This window comes from Mollisia scopiformis (genome assembly GCF_001500285.1).
Source record: "Mollisia scopiformis unplaced genomic scaffold LY89scaffold_25, whole genome shotgun sequence".
Lineage (NCBI taxonomy): Eukaryota > Fungi > Ascomycota > Leotiomycetes > Helotiales > Mollisiaceae > Mollisia > Mollisia scopiformis.
The window spans coordinates 146,191-162,576 of NW_017263605.1; the positions used below are offsets into that span (position 1 = coordinate 146,191).

Here is a 16,386-nt window from a genome sequence, read left to right on the forward strand (position 1 = left end):
TATTCATGTCTATACAAGTCTATCTTCTATTCTTGTTGCTTTGTTTCTCTCTTGGTAATAGGATGAAACCTGGATCATTTACCCATCACCCCACACCTCGCTCCCAACACTCCATGTCTCATGCCATGCCAATACCAACCGTCATCATCATCATAGTCATATTTACTCTTCATGCGCTCGCTTTTTACCTGCCAAGTGAACTCTTTAGCCATCATGGTTCTTATTCTATCAACTCGCACGCACGCATCGCAATCAAAAACAAGCCAAGACGTCAAAATGCAATCAATGGGTGGCAATCTAACTCTTCACAAGCAGGCTCTGGCCCGTCATTTCCTCGGGTTGCTTGAGACCCATAGCTTCCAAAATCGTGGGAGCGACGTCACCAAGGACTCCGTCGGTCTTCTTCAATGACCAGCCTTTGGGGGCGTTGGCCATGATGAATGGGACTTTGTTGGTTGTGTGCGAGGTCTTTGGTTTGCCGTCTTCGAATTTCATTTCTTCGGCGTTACTAGAAATTATTAGTTCAGCTTACCTTTTAGGAGATGGCGAATGGAGTGGTGAGAGGAGGAAAGGGGCATACCCGTGATCAGATGTAATGAAGAGAACATAGCCCTCCTTCTTACAGCACTCATAGATTTCACCGATAGCCTTGTCAGTGGTGGCAACACCGACAATAGCAGCCTCATAAACACCGGTGTGTCCAACCATGTCGGGAGGAGCAAAGTTGTTCATAACAAACTCAAATTTGCCTTCTGAGATACGCTTGCACATTTGCTTAGCGACGCCCATGGCGCTCATCTCAGGAGCCTTGTCATAAGTTGCGACCTCTTTGTTAGATGGGACGAGATCTTGGCTTTCATCTCTAGTCTCGAGAGGGAAGACTTTCTCAACTCCTCCGTTGAAGAAGAAGGTGACATGGGCGTATTTTTCGGTTTCGGCGACGTGAACTTGGTTAACGCCTTGGGTGCCGAGAGTTTCCGCGAGCACGTTACCCATGTGTTGGGGCTTGAATGCAATCTCGAAGGGGTAGTCGAGCTTGTATTGAGTCATGGTGGTGAGAGTGATGTTCTTTGGGTAGGGGAAGTCCTCCAATGGCGAGCGGTCAACATCACCAAGGAGTTGAGTGATTTCTCGGACACGATCGGATCGGTAGTTGAAGAAGAAGACTTGGTCGTTATCTACCAGCAATTAGTATTAAGACAGATACCAAAGTGTGATTGCTTACCGTGAATACGGGCTTCCTTGCCGCCAACAATAATTGGTTTCAAGAACTCGTCGTTTTCACCTTTTCCATATCTTTCCTTAATGGTAGCCACTGGATCGCTACTCTCCTCTCCGTCACCAACACACAAAGCATTGAGACCGACCTCGATTCTTTCCCAACGCTTATCACGATCCATCGCATAGTATCGACCAACGACGGTTGCCATTTCACCCGTGCCAATCTCCTTGATCTTCTTCAAGAGATCCTCCATATAGCCAGCTCCGGATTTTGGATCAGTATCTCGTCCATCACCGAAGAAGTGGATATAGACGTGAGGAATCTCAAGCTCCTTAGCGACCTTCAGGAGAGCATAGAGATGATCTTGCTTAGCGTGCTATTCGTACATTAGCTACAAACCCACAACGCTTTGCAGGAGTTAACATACCACACCACCATCCGAGATCAACCCACACAAGTGAAGACGTCCGGTACCCTCCTTGGCAGCCTTGAATGTCTTCATGATAACATCATTCTTGTTGAGCTCTCCCTTCTTGATCGTCTGATCAATACGGACGACATCCTGCCAAACAACACGTCCAGCACCAATGTTCAAGTGTCCGACTTCTGAGTTCCCCATCAATCCCTCAGGAAGACCAACAGCCAATGAAGAGGCCTCGAGTTCGGTGTAACCATCAGCGTTCTTCTGGAAAGCGTCCATCACCGGTGTCTCGGCGGCAGCAATAGCATCCCCAGCCTTAGGAGAAGTCTCGCTGGGAATTCCCCAGCCGTCAATAACAACTGCGCCAAATCATAACTATTAGCCAAGATACCTCCAGGTACATGAGACAGTATAGCAGAGCGAGGATATAATCGCGCTTTGGCTTGACCGTTTGTTCCTCGTAAACAATTGGCCTGGCCTTGGATGGTGTATGAGCAGGAGAAGCCATTGCGGATCTGCTGTGCAGATTCACAGGGAGGGACAAGTCGATATATACATAGGAAAGGTTGTTGAGGATACGTGGTGAGATCAGGAGAACGTACTCAGCACTGCCTTATTGTCGACCTTGACCATTTTGGCGAGCGAATGTTTCGTACAGGCTATATGAGCAATGTTAGGTGTCCTGTAATCAAACCATAAAGGATTAAAATTTAAATCAGAGAATACTAACCAGAGTAAAGAGGTTTATATGTCGGAGAAGAATTTTTCTGAGGGATTTCTTCGAGGTTGTTGTTGAGACAAGTGAGAGAGGGAGCTACGTAGTGGGGTGTCTTTTGTTTTTCGGACCCCTCCAACAGAAAAACTCGCCGCCGATAAGTGAACAACGCTTAGTGTTCACCAATCAACACTCCCAATTCACCACTCAAGCCAGGAACATCGACTTTACGAATCACGTCTCCATTAATCGGACCGTGTCCATCTCGCGCTCTGCAGTATTCCAACAGCTGATTTCGAAAGAAACTATGGCTACCTCTCCCACCTCGCAACCTCCTTCTCTAACCAATCTCCCAGATGGTCTCTCTCCAGATTGTCTCGATACCATCCCCGTCCTGAGCGCAATCCTCGCGCGATTACAGCCTCCGCAGAATGCGAATGTTCCAGCTTCGACAGCAGGTTCTCCACCAGCGGCTGCTACTCCCAAGCTGGTGAAGGATCTGGAGAATGGGACGGGGCCGCTCACGGTGAATCAAATACCCATTGCGGCGGATGGGATCAAGTCCAGGTTACAGAAGGCGAGGGCGCAAGTGAAACAGCTGCCTGATATGGAGAGGAGTATTGCGGAGCAGGAGCAAGAAATGAGGGAGTTGGAGGAGAAGATAAAGAAGCAGAGGGCAGCGTTGGTACATTTGAAGGAAGTGGGTTCAGCTATCAAGAGGGAGAGAGAACAGAAGGAAAAGGAGGGCGGGGCAGATTTGATGGAGACTGGAGAAGACTGAAGACATTTGATGAAGCAAGAATATCTGGACAGACCACAAGAGGATCAACATTGCCACAAAGTTGGAGACCAGCTCTGGCAGTATCATAGCGATGGCGTTGAGTGGTAGCATCTAAGCGCATACGATGAAGTCGTACTTCACACGACAGCTAGAGGCCAAAAGTGTTTCTACCCGCCCGCGGGCACGGTGAGCAAAGGCCACGCGGAATTAGATATTACAAATTGATACCCCTTTTCCCAAACCAATAACAATCAGAAGACCTCAACTCCCTCGCTATGTTGCCAAGCTATAGACGGAGAGCAAATATCATCTACGGAGCCTATTGTCCAGTCCTTCTGATTCTATGCTCAACCGTGTGCTATCAACGTCCAGTTAGCCCGACTGTCTTGAAAATGTCCTCGAGTCCAACTCCTGGTCCACCAGGAACATCCTTTGTCCAAGTATCGGAATTGATTCTTTTCTCTTCCGGTAGAATACTCCAGTTTGGGCTATGCTCAGCTTTGAGCCACTTGAAGTCATCAACCTGATCCCAGTGGTTTTGGACTGGCTCTTCTGATGCGGTCATCTGAGTACTATTGTCAGCATACAGGTCATTGGTCTTCTCGCTCGAAAACCTACATAGTTCTCAGGGATTGGAGAGAAGCGAACGTTACTGCAATCCTCAATGATAGGACGGCTCGCACAGTGAAGGTAGATATCCACGTTCTTGCACTCGTGCATTCGAACCTGTCTAGAAGCCACGACAATAATACTATTCTCAACTCCAGTGATGTGAGCAGCTCCGGCAACATGTCCCGCAATTATCAAGGAATTCTTGATATTGTTCAGTGCAAGACCAGCGAACGGGGCTTTAGTAGCTGTTGGTACAGACATGTCAACTATGCATCTGCTGAGCTTAGTCAAGGAACCGGAAGCAGTAGCACGAGAGGCAGAGGAGGGAAGGATGATGTGGAGACCGGTATGACCTGTGATGTTGACATTAGTAGCCTGGGAGAAACTTGGTTTTCGTATCGGTCCTGGCATGCCTCTGGACATCTCTTCATTGTAATTCTTTGGAAACGACGGAAGGTCACCGAGTGTATCCTTGGAATCTCTTTCACCTGGAGGGGTCATCAAGTTTGCGGGGGTGGTAGCCATGGAAGACTCGGTAGAAGACGCGAATCCAGGCCTAAGTCCTGATGCATTAAGTCGCTGCTGGGCAGCAAGTTCCGCTGCATCATTGATTGAGATAGCAGAGGTATTCTTGTTCTTGAACTGAAATCTAGACCTAGGTGCGAACTTGGCTCTGGCTTCTTGTAGTTTCTCCTCTAGAGCTTTGATGGCCTGGCACATGTCAGTGGCGAGTATAAGTTCTGACTTTTGGGAGACTTGCCTGAGCATAAATTCGCTGGTCATATGCTGGTACAAATGCTGACGAGTCCGAGACATCATTCGCAAGTCTGCTGATTCCAGAAAGGACGTGATCAATGGCATCTTGCTTTTCTCCTCCAACGAAACTGTAATTTTCAAGGCGGACAATCTGCTCTTGCAGTTCAGTACATTCCTGCTGGAAATATCGGTAGAAGCGATCCTTGATCTGAGAGTCCGATATTGCGCTCTGGTGGTAGTTCGTCACGGGATTCTCCATTTTGTCCTTGTCTCCCATTGTGAAAGAGAAGAAGAGAGTACGATTAATCAGAATGTTGGCTTTATGTCCAGGCGAAAGGCAGTGGATGGCGGTGTTTCTCAGGTGCACGATGGCGTCAGCGGCTTCGTGGGGAAAAACGATCAATGCACAGTCGTTCAAGGGACTTCCAGATCAGATCAATGAAAAAGCTGGGGATAGTGTCGGCAGAATGGAGCTGACTGACGATCAGTAAAATATGCCGGAGACCAAGAGAATCCTGTGGCGTTCTGCGTGAAGCTTATCTGTGAGCGGCGAGTGTTAAATAGAGATCGTCGACAGCAGTTTATTCGAGTGGGAGAGATAATGGCCGTGGTTGTGATTGCTGGAACGCTCCACAAATCGAGTGTGAAGATATTATGTACGAAACAGCGACATGACGCGGGGTAGTGTGGCGGGGCCGCGCCTTCCTACCAAAAGAAAACATTTATGACACTTCAGAAGCTTTGCACGTGACAAACATAAAGATGAGGGCGAAGGTGACTGTTGGATGGGAAGGAATGATTCACTAATCCGTTGGACAACAGAAGCATTGAGCTGTGTGAATATCATACGCATCTACAAACTCTGAAAGCTGAGATATGACTCTCGGATGCCATCAACACTTTTAAGCAAGCACGTAGATTGGATGACCCAAACATCCCAAACATATAACTTCGTCGCAGGCCACCCAGGAAGAGCCAACGAGCTTTACTGTTCTCGAGTAAGGGGATTTATCTATAGGTCAGCAAAGCAACGTCTTGCAAGTGCTGAATTTTAGAGCTCCTTCCCAATGATTCGATCCTTCACTCATGATTGCTAAAATGATACTCTACAACGTTGCGGCACCTTGCAAACAAGATGATCGAAATGCATTCGTTCTTGTAGAGATGCAGAAAGAGCCAATAGATGTGTTTGATATCAGAGGAGGTTCATTTTTGTCGATGGTAGCAGCAGGAGTGAACACTAAATTGAAGATCAGACAAACCGAGCTTATGCTGGGGTCTCACGCTACCAAATGCGCTTGCAATGGTTGTAGGTGTACTTCGGCTTGTCTTTAGTCCATCAGAAATCGGGAAATTCTTGTCCGTCCTCTCGAAGGACTTTGTTCGTTAAAGTCCGAATAGACTTTCATGAATTATGCGCCATGATTCAGCATCTCCAATCCTAATAACACAATCGGAATTGATTGAGAGTCGTGGTCATATGTACACCGGCAAAGCCGTCCTCGGAAACCCGAATGTGATGGAAATGTCTATGACTTTGCTGGAACTTCTATTCCGTACTTCTCTTTGATTCTCTCTCGTCTTCTTTCTTCGTAGCCTGGACCGTATATGCCTATGATAGATGTCAGTCAAGCACTTCATTCTCCGTTCTGTTAATATTACCTCTTCCCTCCCCCAGCTCAGAGATCGTCTGCTCAATTGGCCGGCGACGATTCATCCTCAACTCTTGTTTCCGCTCGAACTCGTCTATCTCGTTGTTTTTCTTGAAACCGGACAGAGCTCCACCAGTATAATCATAAGCCCCTAGTACAACAGCTGTGAGGGCACCGAATCCGAGGACAGCCGGTGTAGAGCCAACTACGCAACTCGATTAGCTTCCAAAATTCTAGAATCTTGTGTAAATTCCAACTCACATCTTAATCCCAGCACAGAACCAGCCAGGAAGCCGCCGATCGCTGTGTTCAAGCTATCGTCTCGTTCTCGCAGATTGGCAGATGCGAATCGTGTGAACTCGTATGTTCCTCCGACGGCAGCTAAATCGTCGTCAGCCCAGCTGCGATAGCCCTTTTCCAGCCCAGCAGATCATACCAAATACCGCAATCGTGCCTCCTGTCTTCGTAAAGACTCCCCACGCATTCACGTTCCTCTTCGTCAAAGTGTTTTGTATCGCTGAGACCAGGCCTCCGGCAGCTCCAGTAATCATTGTGCCACTAATGGCCGCCTTGACGGCATCTTTTGGATGGTATTGATCATCACCTGATGCCATGTTGAAATGTGTAGCGGCTGGAATTGCTTTGTATGGTACCGCCGTCGTTGACTTTGAAGTGTGCTTTGAGGTCGAAGCTCGGGCGCGGAAGACGGAACTTGCCTTCTAGAGCAAGCCTAAATTGTTCTGGGCATTTTGTACAACTGACTCTTGGAAGCTCTGAAATATTAGGCAGAGGAAATACAAGTTACGTATGCTCACATGCAATATATTACATCTGCAACGATCATATTCATGTATTCTGTTTTACTAGTGCCACGTCTTCTTGTGCCCCATAAATCTCTCCTCTGATTCATGTGTAGTTGGTAACTTGACGACCCTTGTTACACGCGAGTCTTGAAGCTAAGCTTCCTCAATACTCCATCGCTGAACATCATAATCACACATTTACCGCCATAATCCCGATACCACAAAAGAGGAATACTTGCGCTGTGCTTGACAAGATCGTCCAGGTGGTAAATTGCGCCACGAGTCGTGGAGGCGCTGAGCAATCCTGAAGGACGGAAGACGGCGGAAGTGATCTCTGGGCCTTTGATGTCGTCGAGAAAGCTGTAATGGATGACCGCGAGATCCCTTTGGGTCCAGGTTCGTTCTCATCATATATCTCTCCCCTTGCATCGTGATACTCCCTTTTCGCAAACAAGCTAACCGCCACTGCGATTCCAGGAAAGACGGCCCCGCGTTTGATCATCGATCTCCTGGACTATGACCCCAGATATCCCGTGAAAGGAGGATGGAACGTACTCGCAGATTTCCCTCCAGTATTTAGAGAAGGTCAACTATACTTGCGAAAAGATTTGAGGGCTTGTCATCATAGTCTCTGCAAGAAAGAGGCCCAAACGAACGCTCCGATTTCCAATGATCAACAGCCGGACAGAACAACGCAGTGGGTGGTGTCAACATACTGCACACGATGCCGGTATCATTTCAAGGTCTCGATAGATTTGTACCAACGCAGAAGCGGGCAAGAACCCTGCCATTTGTTAGACCCAGAGAATCCTTTGCACCACTTCCGTTTGGTGGAGTCGATCGATGGCAGGGAGTACAAGGAGAAGCATGGCCCAAACAAATATGATCTCCTCACTGAGGCTCATAGATTCGTTTGTACTGGTTCGAAGTGTCCAGCTGTTTTGGAAATCCGAGTCTCGCCTCCTAGATTGCCTAAGAATGTGACAGCTTCGATCATGGACCCCGCCATCGTCTACACGCGAGGGCAAAGAGAAATCAAGAATCAGCCTGAGAGATACGCCGGACAGACACCAGTGACACCTTCTTCAGCAATCGGATACCTTCGACAGTATCTCAGCGATGCAAAGACAACAAGAGATACCGGTGAAGTGAAGAAAATCGCGCGGCGAAACAAAAAATATATGCTTGCCTTTGCGGACGAATGTGACGCGCTATTCAACTATCTCGATTTCAGACCAATAGAAGAGCCAGGTGCCGAACCGGGGGTAAGTCGTTCAGTTTCAAACTTCTTGGATTCACCTGGACATCCTTACTAACTTTATTTTTCAAGGAGGAAGCTGCATACTTCTGGCAACTTCCCACCATCACAGACTCGAATCGCCACTTCCTTGAAGACGTTGTCATTGAACTTGATATGATACTTCAAGGAAGACCACAATCCGAGAAACAAGCATCCAATATCACCAGATATCAAGCCATCCAACCCTTGCCTGCGTTGAAGGATATTGAACGAAGTCTTGGCTATTACGACTATCCAAAGAGATCAAGGACAGTCGATCTTTCCGCAGAAGAACATCCGCACTACCAGAGCTTGGGAGCGGTTGACTGCTTTACGGATACCTTCTTAGAATGGGCTTATGATCGACAACGGCAGTGCGATCCTTTCAATAAGCCCTACTACTTGGACTGTCTGACCGATATTGCCAAAGGTCGCGATAGCTCTGACCTTCAGATGAGAGTAGTCATGGCTGAGTCCGCAAATGAATATGGCCTGAAAACCATCGAAAGTTCATATAAGTTCTTCGGTCTCGACGCAGATACTCGGGAGGGAGATGACCATATCATGGGACTGTATAAATCTCGAATCGAATCAGCGCCACGACAAAAAGATGAAGCTCGGCAATGTCTTCTCGTCATTGCTAAGCATAGAGATAGTGAAAAGATCGAAGCGCTTGCCAACGACAGAACAATGTCTTTCGAGGAAGCTCTTGACTTTCTAAATGTCAATAAGGAGACAGCATCAGACAGCATCGAAGCAGCCGCTGTGGCAGTGGTGAGTACTTTTGTGATTTTATTTCACTTTCGAATTGAAGCTGGCGTACGCGTCTTATTCAGTTTAAATCGCATTATTGCGCCTCTTGTTGCGTCTGTAAATCGTTCTGCATTAAATTTGTTCATTGTTTTTCAAACTAACTTGTGACCACAGTCTCTTGATGGGGATAAATCGAGAGTGGCCAAGGCACTTCAAGTCATTGCGAAACACCGCGGCGGCGACTTCACTCTGTCAAGAGCTGCAGCCCAAATGGAGAATGGAGGTGTTGGGTCTGATCTGGACATCGGTGATGCGTACAGTCGACTTCAGATCAACAACAGGACTGTGCCAGACGAGACGATCTTCGCCTATTATCAAAGTCTCACACAAGGTGCATGCGCGCCGGGTTCAAAAGATAGCTACACCCAGGCATTACGAACCATTGCTTTAGAGCGATCAAGTGACTTTCTGCTACGAAAGATTGAGGACCCGAATGCCGATGTCCAAGCCAGCACAGCCGAACCCGTCGGTCTTGACAATATTGGCAATACCTGTTATCTGAACAGTTTGCTCCAGTACTACTATACTGTCAAACCTGTCAGAGATATGGTCATTGACTTCGAAAATTATCGAATGCCGCTGACAGTGGAAAACATCAAGAACAAGAGGGTTGGAGGACGCATTGTTGCCAAGTCAGAGATTGAGAAAGCTCAGAAGTGTAAGTGCTCGAGTCAGATACTGATGTATATTCGCTAATGATGTAGTTGTCGCCGAACTACATAACCTGTTCGAGAATCTCAAGACAGCATCCTCAAGATCCGTCAAGCCAACGAGAGAACTGGCCGAGTTGACAATATTCAGCTCATTAACCGAGGCCAATTTCCGTCGAGCCTCGATCAGTAGTCCATCTGGTCCTCCAAATATCGACTCGATCATGAACATGGATAGTCCTATCATCGGTCCGCAATGGCCTCCTCCAAGAGAAGCATCCCAAACATCTTCAATGACAGCCGAAGATGATATCGAAATGGTTGATCGTCCTGGCGAGAAGCAAAATGAGGCGTCCGACGACAGCAGCGAAGCAACTCTCGTTGACATGGATCAACTGCCAAGCTACGACGAAGTCGCGGGCGACAACAAGGACAAGAACACGTTATCTGACGAAAAGAAGAACCAAAGTACGAACCACACTGCGGATTTAGCAGAGCTAGAAGGGGACGCTGTAATGGTCAACGGTGAAACCTCGCCTGTTGAAAGCCCACAAACTATGACGGCCCCTGAAAAGCCACCTCCGATTCCTCCCCGTAACAAATCTGGTCTGGTTATATCAACAACCGAAAGCAAAGATCTTATACCTGATGATGATTTATGGAGATTTGGTACCCAACAAGATGTCACCGAAGTCATAGGAAATGTTACTTTCCGCATGCAGTGTGCAATCAAGCCGACGAGCATCGAGGAAGACTCAGGTGAACAGATTGATATCATCAGAGATACCTTCTTTGGTTCCAGCACAACCTATACCCAAAAGGCTCAGAGTCTGGAGAAGAAAGTCGAAGCTTGGCCAACAATCATCGTGTACCCAGGCAAAGGTGTTATCCGGGATATATACGAGGCTATTGACGTCGTTTTCGACGAGCAGAGAGTTGAGGTTGACAACACCGTTTGTCCTCAATATTCGTGCATCAGTAAGCTGCCACCTGTTCTGCAGATCCAGATCCAGCGCACCGATTACGACAAAGACTCGCAACGATCATCAAAGAACCGGACTGCAGTAACCTTTCCAGAAACAATCTATCTGGACAGGTACGTCGATACTGGCGATCCAAACTCTATGGTCATGAAGCGACGAAGAGAAACATGGAGATGGAAGGAGAAATTACGAAAACTTGAAGCTAGGCAGGAGGCTTTAAAGAATGCCGCAGATGAGATCCCCATTCCAGAGGCTTTACTTGCCACCAAAGACCTTGTCAACACTCTTCAAGAAGCGGAGGTTGAGGATATTGAGATATTTCCTTCCCTTCCCGAGTTACTGGACGAGCGATTGTCTGAAGTTACCGCAGAACTTGAGAACATCAGTGGCCAGATCCAAGCACTCAAGCAGAGTCTTCGTGATCAGTTCACAGACATGCGACAGTACGAATACAAACTGCACTCAGTCTTCATCCATCGTGGTGAGGCTGGAGGTGGTCATTACTGGGTCTATATCTACGACTTCGAACATGACATCTGGCGAGAGTATAACGATGAATACGTCACCGAGGTCAAGGATAGAAGACGAATTTTCGATCAGCAAGGTGGAGCTGCAGGAGGCACACCCTACTATCTGGTCTACGTCCGTAGTTCAGACAAGCAGGACCTGGTCGACGCTGTATGCAGAGATGTCCAGGAGATCCAGATGACCGACCTGACGGAAACACGAAGTGACATTAACATGGTCAATGGAGCAGACTTTCCTACAGGGGATGTCGAGCATATTGAGCGTGCGAATCCGAGACCTTTAAGGCCTAAGCCAGTCTCAAATACTATTGGCGGGTCATGGGACGATCCTGAATGGCTCGATAACCAACCAGCAGGAGCTCCTCTTGATGCGAATGGGCGACAATGGGGTTAACCTGTGATGCACGATGGGTTGTATTTCTATGATGTACGGGAGCGGCTCCCTGTTTTTATGAATGATTACTAGCTTTGAATTACGAGACTGCAGGCATGTCATGCATTTGATCATCGGGCGAAGCGGAAATGATATCCTTCTGGTATGCATTTTTGAAAGATAAACATGAAAGGCATGGCGACGGGTCGTTTTCGAATTCTTGTGCATGGAGGTTAGCAATACGGATGGGAGCAATGGGAGCTTGTGCTATAGATGTGTGATTATCTCTCAATGCGAAAATGATTTTGCATTTTGAACTCTGCTGATGATTTCTCGTCGTGATTCTTTGTGCTTTGCTTAATGTTCGCTTTGAGTTCGAGTGAACCCCTTGAAATTTTCGCTTAGCGATGTAAACAAACCGCAAAAAAGTAACAAAAGCATACAATTCAAAACCAGCTATTAAAGTAAGCATCATCTGTGGAAAAAAAGTTTCAAGAAGCAAAAACTCGGACCTCACCATCTCGAGATGGGGAGATCGTAGAAAACTTGCTCGGTGTCGATTGCAGTTTTTAAAGTCGCGATTCGTTCGTTCGTATGCGGGCCAGGCGATTTTATTCCCTTTTTCCACCTCTTAACCCACTCTTGACCTGAACCACTGACCTAAGTGGAATGCTGAGATGGGCTGTGATAGAACTTTTGCTTATTTAAAACTATATGGATAGTTGGTGGGAAAGGTTCGCTTAGGGGTCGTGAAGCGAGGGGTGGCTACGTAGGTAGGTTTGAGTTTTGGTTGAGGTGTGGGGTTAGAGGTTAGAGAAATCATTGAGAGCTTCTTGGAGTTTTAGAGCTTTCTGTGAGGTGGTCTTAAATCAGGTCGGGTTATAGAGAAGGTGTTTATGCGGCTTTGCGCCTTTCAAGGTGTGGGATATTGTGCTGTTTCAATAGCAGAGCATAGGTCTTGTGCGAGCTTTTCTCTAAATGTTTACAATTCTCATTCTCAACAGTTATCTCCCTGTGTAGGCTTCGATTATTTCCTTAATTGATGTTTGGATTTGACTCGCGTGGGAGTGAACATCAGATGCGAGGTGGATCATTGCGTCTGAATGAACATTTGGCTTGATATCGTACAATATACTGATCCTATCTATGTCTAGCTCGTTATAAAACAATCACTATGATCCAAAAACGAGTTCGTATTTATTCGTGCACTTCTTAGCTCGAAGCTTCTGATTCACTCTAATGTTCTTGCTATAAAAGCTTCCTCCAGCCTTCGAGTTCTTCCAAAGACATCCACCCTTCAGCCAATACCTTCACATATTTTGAACTTCAAGGTCTTTCCTGCAAGTGCAACTATATAGTCCTTTGGGTAAAGATCGATTCTAATCAAAGTCTTTCACAGAGAATGACTGGCACCGAAAACGCATCCGAGTTCGGCCAGTAAGCATACAATGTCCCACAGCTTGACAATCAGCGTTACTAATTTTAAGCAGTGAACTCGGAATAGAGATGGTGGACATTCTCGTCGGACCCGAACAAGAGCTATTCAGAGTTCATCTCAAAATATTGCCCAAGAAAGTCGCGTACTTTCAGAAGATGTTTTCTAGCGGATTCAAGGAAGCCGTCGAGCGCAAAGCATATCTACCGGAGGATAGCCCGGAAGCCTTCCACCTCTTTCTTGAATGGCTTTACATTGAAAATTTTCGAACAAGCGATAAGGCGGACGGTAAAGACGGACTTCGTGTCAAGGTGTACTGTCTGGCAGAGAAGATCTGTCAGCCGGATCTAATGGATTACACCATTTCCTCTATCATATCCAATCTAGACAGGGACGGCCGCATCCTGTTGACATCAACCATGCTCTCTGCATACAAGTCTTCAGACCCGGACTCTAAGCTTCGCAAATTCGTTGCCCGGTGCTTTTTCTACGCACTCTATTCGGACCCGAACTCTAACGGGGATTGGAACATCGAAGAGCTGTCTGAGGCTATGAACGCAAGTCAGGACCTATGCAGAGATGCATTGACCCTTGTACGCGATCTATTGCAGTATGGTGGAAGCAGGGTTGACCCTCGAAGACTGGCCAAATGTACATTTCATACTCACGAGAAAGGTGCAGCTTGTTCATACAAGGGCGATGTGCCGTGAAGGAAGATCATTAGCATAGGCAGCTCATCTTATGACATTACTCGCGAGACGTTACTCCAAATCAAAACTCTTCAATCTTAACTAACCCTTCTGGGACCACCGTGAGAGGAACATTTCCAAGATCAATCACATCTGTTCAATCACACTGCACTAAATGACTCTCAATTTTCCAAAGGTGAGAGAAATGCATGAGTTATGAATCAAGACCGCCGAAAAAGTTTGAATACAAAAAATACCAACTGAACACCAGCCATGAATTCACTCAAGCCCGTACTTTTAACATCGGAATGCCATGTCAACAATTAATAGTGCCCATCTAGTCCTTCAAGGAACGTCCTCCCCGAATTTACAAGCGACATCCTCACTATACCCCCTCTAAACTGAATAATGACTCAAAAAAGCATCGAAACCACAAAGACAAAAACAAAAACACCACTCAACGACTCAAAACTAACGCGTCGATTTTTCAACAACAAATTCACCTCACCTTAACCTGCAACCAGCTAACCAGCCAACCAATCAGAACGCCACGAAGCGAAACCATCATATAGACTCAAATAAGCATTTTCTCCCTCGGAGTCCGGTAAGACTTTAAAGTTCCTCGAGTCCCAAAGACGTATTAAATTACGTTTGCTCACTGGCCCCCTTCGGCTGCGGGAAAACCCAGCAGGTCGGCCGGAAAGAGTTTTGCTGTTCTCGTTCTTGGTTTTTTTAAAAAAAAATTTCTTTACAGACTTGTTTTTGAGATGAGGTTTTTTGTTGTGGTTTTTCTTGCTCGCTTGAGATCGATAGATAGAAGGTATTCACTTCTGGGCTGGTTCAGGCATTCGACTTCAATCAGAACTAATAAGTTTGCAAAACTTACATGTCTTACATCCTCGACCCTCAAGAGTTGACTTCCTCCTGCACTGGCGGGGAAGACCGAGCCTCAAGTTTCAGCGGAAATAGAGCACAAGCAAACTTTTGAAAAATCTTCCATTATCATGAAATCATTGCTCGTAAATTTCATCCCAGTCAACTCACGCAGCTTTCCATACCTGCCCTCCTCCCTTCTGCCACAGCCACACAGCCTCAATAGCGTACACTTTACTACCTTGATGACCACCTTCAGCACCAGCGGCCTCTTCCAAAGTCTCGATAACTTTGCCCCCTTGTACACATTGCCACAAACCCTTCGTAATCTCACTATCTGCATCTCCCCATTCCCCTCTTCCTAATCGATATAGTAACCTGCCCAAAGTCTGAAACGCGACGCATCTCTGTGCTGGAAAAGCCGAGCGTGCCAGTCTCGCTAGTTCTGGGACCGTATACCCTGCAGCTTCTGGAGCTTCGCCGTGATGATGTAGGCCTTTTGTACTTGGCATGGCTCTCGATATCCGAGGAGGCAATAAACCACCTCTGAAATCAAATCTGAGAGCTGAAGCAGACAGACCCTCACTATTGGGATAGTATGGGGATTCTTGATCTGCTACAGATCCATGTGTGGGTATGGGTGCCATCCATGCAAGCTTTGAGGGATCTGCAGGTAGATTTGGGAAGTATTTGGTATGAAGATTTTCGAGGAAGGATGGGTCTGAGGGATCTAATTCTGGAGCTGCTGGAGCAGATGGGAAGTGTATAGATGGTTGATCGGGAACCGAAGATAGAGGTTCGGATGCAGGCTTCAGGTCAATAGGCGTGGCAGGCTCCTTGTCGTCTTCGAAAGTGACCGACTTTGATGCCACAATCCGCTTTGCAGTAGGTGTTGGTGTCGGTACCCCATCTTGTGAAATTGCAGCTTTTTCCGATATGTCTTCGGTCTTGGCAGTATTTTCACTTGGTGGGTAGAGTCCAGTATCGCCACGACCTTCATCCAGGTTTGCTCGCTTTAGTAATCTCTCGATCAAAGATGGATCCAATCCTGCCAGAAGCTCTGCCCTCTCCTGTTCTATCTCTGCAGTCGACATTGCTGCCAGCCTTTGATTATTTTCTTCGTCGATCCGCCGTCTCTCGCTCTCGTCAAAACTGGAGTTGTCCTGTATTAGTGAAGAGGCGTTAGCTGGCTGAGGCGCCTGCGGCCTAGGAGCAGAAGGACGGCTGGGATCTGCCGGTACAGGCTGTACAGGTCCAGCTCCAGCTCTTTGCTGCTTAAATGCAGATATCTTGGTCCTCTTCTTATGTTCAGGAAAGCCAGTTGGAGTGGTCTTCATTTTGGGTGCCGTAGGAGGGGCTGTCGAGCGCTCTTTGATGTCGCCTACGAAGGCCGACATAAGAGGAGGTACCGCATACGACGGAGCAGTAGAGCCTGGGCCCGCATTGTCCTCGTCGTCTGAAAGATTCAGCTCAAATCGTTGTCCTCGCAAATCCATGACTGCGGATGATCTGCGATGGCCTTTCAAAAATTTAAGGTTGACATCAGCGAGCTAGTCAGCGCACGGACCATGTTTTAGACGAGTGTAGCCGTAGCCTTGCATACGCATAAGCTCCACATTCTATCTATGGATTTTGAGCATTTGCAGTTGTCGTTTTACAGTTTGCAAAAAAAAGACGCAACCTGAAGAGCAAATATTGTAATCATATTTCACTGACGATTGTTTGTAATTCAATTGAGATGCAGAGTTGTGCAGTGTCTTTTTGTCGACTCTTGTGCCTGGGGAGCGACATGGGATCAAGAC

The 16,386-nt window shown here is 47.0% G+C and overlaps 7 protein-coding genes across 7 annotated transcripts; 3 read left to right on the forward strand and 4 right to left on the reverse strand.

Moving 5' to 3' along the window:
- Positions 1 to 68: 68 nt before the first annotated feature.
- Positions 69 to 2,424, reverse strand: LY89DRAFT_626113 (uncharacterized protein). The gene is made up of 7 exons (XM_018211095.1): positions 2,374 to 2,424; positions 2,246 to 2,302; positions 1,650 to 2,002; positions 1,226 to 1,598; positions 581 to 1,178; positions 303 to 508; positions 69 to 188 (listed from the first exon to the last, which is right to left on the reverse strand). The coding sequence occupies exons 2-7, from the start codon at positions 2,274 to 2,276 to the stop codon at positions 163 to 165; spliced, it is 1,587 nt and encodes a 528-aa protein (XP_018064995.1). The 5' UTR covers positions 2,277 to 2,302; positions 2,374 to 2,424; the 3' UTR covers positions 69 to 162.
- Positions 2,232 to 3,319, forward strand: LY89DRAFT_247479 (uncharacterized protein). Its single transcript, XM_018206160.1, has one exon. It carries the CDS (start codon positions 2,666 to 2,668, stop codon positions 3,137 to 3,139), a length of 474 nt encoding a protein of 157 aa, XP_018064996.1. The 5' UTR covers positions 2,232 to 2,665; the 3' UTR covers positions 3,140 to 3,319.
- A 181-nt stretch (positions 3,320 to 3,500) lies between these two features.
- On the reverse strand, positions 3,501 to 4,766 carry LY89DRAFT_596050 (TBCC-domain-containing protein; the record flags this gene model as incomplete). Its single annotated transcript, XM_018209894.1, has 3 exons — positions 3,501 to 3,704; positions 3,758 to 4,462; positions 4,497 to 4,766. 3 exons carry the CDS (start codon positions 4,764 to 4,766, stop codon positions 3,501 to 3,503), a joined length of 1,179 nt encoding a protein of 392 aa, XP_018064997.1.
- Positions 4,767 to 5,939: 1,173 nt separating this feature from the next.
- On the reverse strand, positions 5,940 to 6,962 carry LY89DRAFT_247373 (uncharacterized protein). Its single transcript, XM_018206159.1, has 4 exons — positions 6,596 to 6,962; positions 6,421 to 6,540; positions 6,170 to 6,364; positions 5,940 to 6,119 (listed from the first exon to the last, which is right to left on the reverse strand). The coding sequence occupies exons 1-4, from the start codon at positions 6,771 to 6,773 to the stop codon at positions 6,037 to 6,039; spliced, it is 576 nt and encodes a 191-aa protein (XP_018064998.1). The 5' UTR covers positions 6,774 to 6,962; the 3' UTR covers positions 5,940 to 6,036.
- LY89DRAFT_626122 (ubiquitin C-terminal hydrolase-like protein) lies at positions 6,950 to 11,896 on the forward strand. The gene is made up of 5 exons (XM_018211096.1): positions 6,950 to 7,358; positions 7,440 to 8,227; positions 8,293 to 9,015; positions 9,169 to 9,712; positions 9,759 to 11,896. The coding sequence occupies exons 1-5, from the start codon at positions 7,328 to 7,330 to the stop codon at positions 11,606 to 11,608; spliced, it is 3,936 nt and encodes a 1,311-aa protein (XP_018064999.1). The 5' UTR covers positions 6,950 to 7,327; the 3' UTR covers positions 11,609 to 11,896.
- Positions 11,897 to 13,093: 1,197 nt separating this feature from the next.
- LY89DRAFT_595908 (uncharacterized protein) lies at positions 13,094 to 13,732 on the forward strand (the record flags this gene model as incomplete). The annotated part of the gene is made up of 1 exon (XM_018209886.1): positions 13,094 to 13,732. The coding sequence occupies one exon, from the start codon at positions 13,094 to 13,096 to the stop codon at positions 13,730 to 13,732; it is 639 nt and encodes a 212-aa protein (XP_018065000.1).
- A 975-nt stretch (positions 13,733 to 14,707) lies between these two features.
- LY89DRAFT_655380 (uncharacterized protein) lies at positions 14,708 to 16,084 on the reverse strand. The gene has a single exon (XM_018212339.1). The coding sequence runs from the start codon at positions 16,078 to 16,080 to the stop codon at positions 14,752 to 14,754; it is 1,329 nt and encodes a 442-aa protein (XP_018065001.1). The 5' UTR covers positions 16,081 to 16,084; the 3' UTR covers positions 14,708 to 14,751.
- Between the last annotated feature and the right edge of the window lie 302 nt (positions 16,085 to 16,386).

Coding starts and splice junctions, on each gene's coding strand:
- LY89DRAFT_626113 (XM_018211095.1), bottom strand. CDS start 2,276: ATGGTCAAGGTCGACAATAAGGCAGTGCTGA. Junction 1,179..1,225: donor CAAGGAAGCCCGTATTCACG/GTAAGCAATCAC, acceptor AATTGCTGGTAG/ATAACGACCAAGTCTTCTTC. Junction 509..580: donor TTCATTACATCTGATCACGG/GTATGCCCCTTT, acceptor AATAATTTCTAG/TAACGCCGAAGAAATGAAAT.
- LY89DRAFT_247479 (XM_018206160.1), top strand. CDS start 2,666: ATGGCTACCTCTCCCACCTCGCAACCTCCTTCTCTAACCAATCTCCCA.
- LY89DRAFT_247373 (XM_018206159.1), bottom strand. CDS start 6,773: ATGGCATCAGGTGATGATCAATACCATCCAAAAGATGCCGTCAAGGCG. Junction 6,541..6,595: donor AGGCACGATTGCGGTATTTG/GTATGATCTGCT, acceptor ACGACGATTTAG/CTGCCGTCGGAGGAACATAC. Junction 6,365..6,420: donor TTCTGTGCTGGGATTAAGAT/GTGAGTTGGAAT, acceptor CGAGTTGCGTAG/TTGGCTCTACACCGGCTGTC.
- LY89DRAFT_626122 (XM_018211096.1), top strand. CDS start 7,328: ATGGATGACCGCGAGATCCCTTTGGGTCCAG. Junction 8,228..8,292: donor AGCCAGGTGCCGAACCGGGG/GTAAGTCGTTCA, acceptor TTATTTTTCAAG/GAGGAAGCTGCATACTTCTG. Junction 9,713..9,758: donor GATTGAGAAAGCTCAGAAGT/GTAAGTGCTCGA, acceptor CTAATGATGTAG/TTGTCGCCGAACTACATAAC.
- LY89DRAFT_655380 (XM_018212339.1), bottom strand. CDS start 16,080: ATGGATTTGCGAGGACAACGATTTGAGCTGAATCTTTCAGACGACGAG.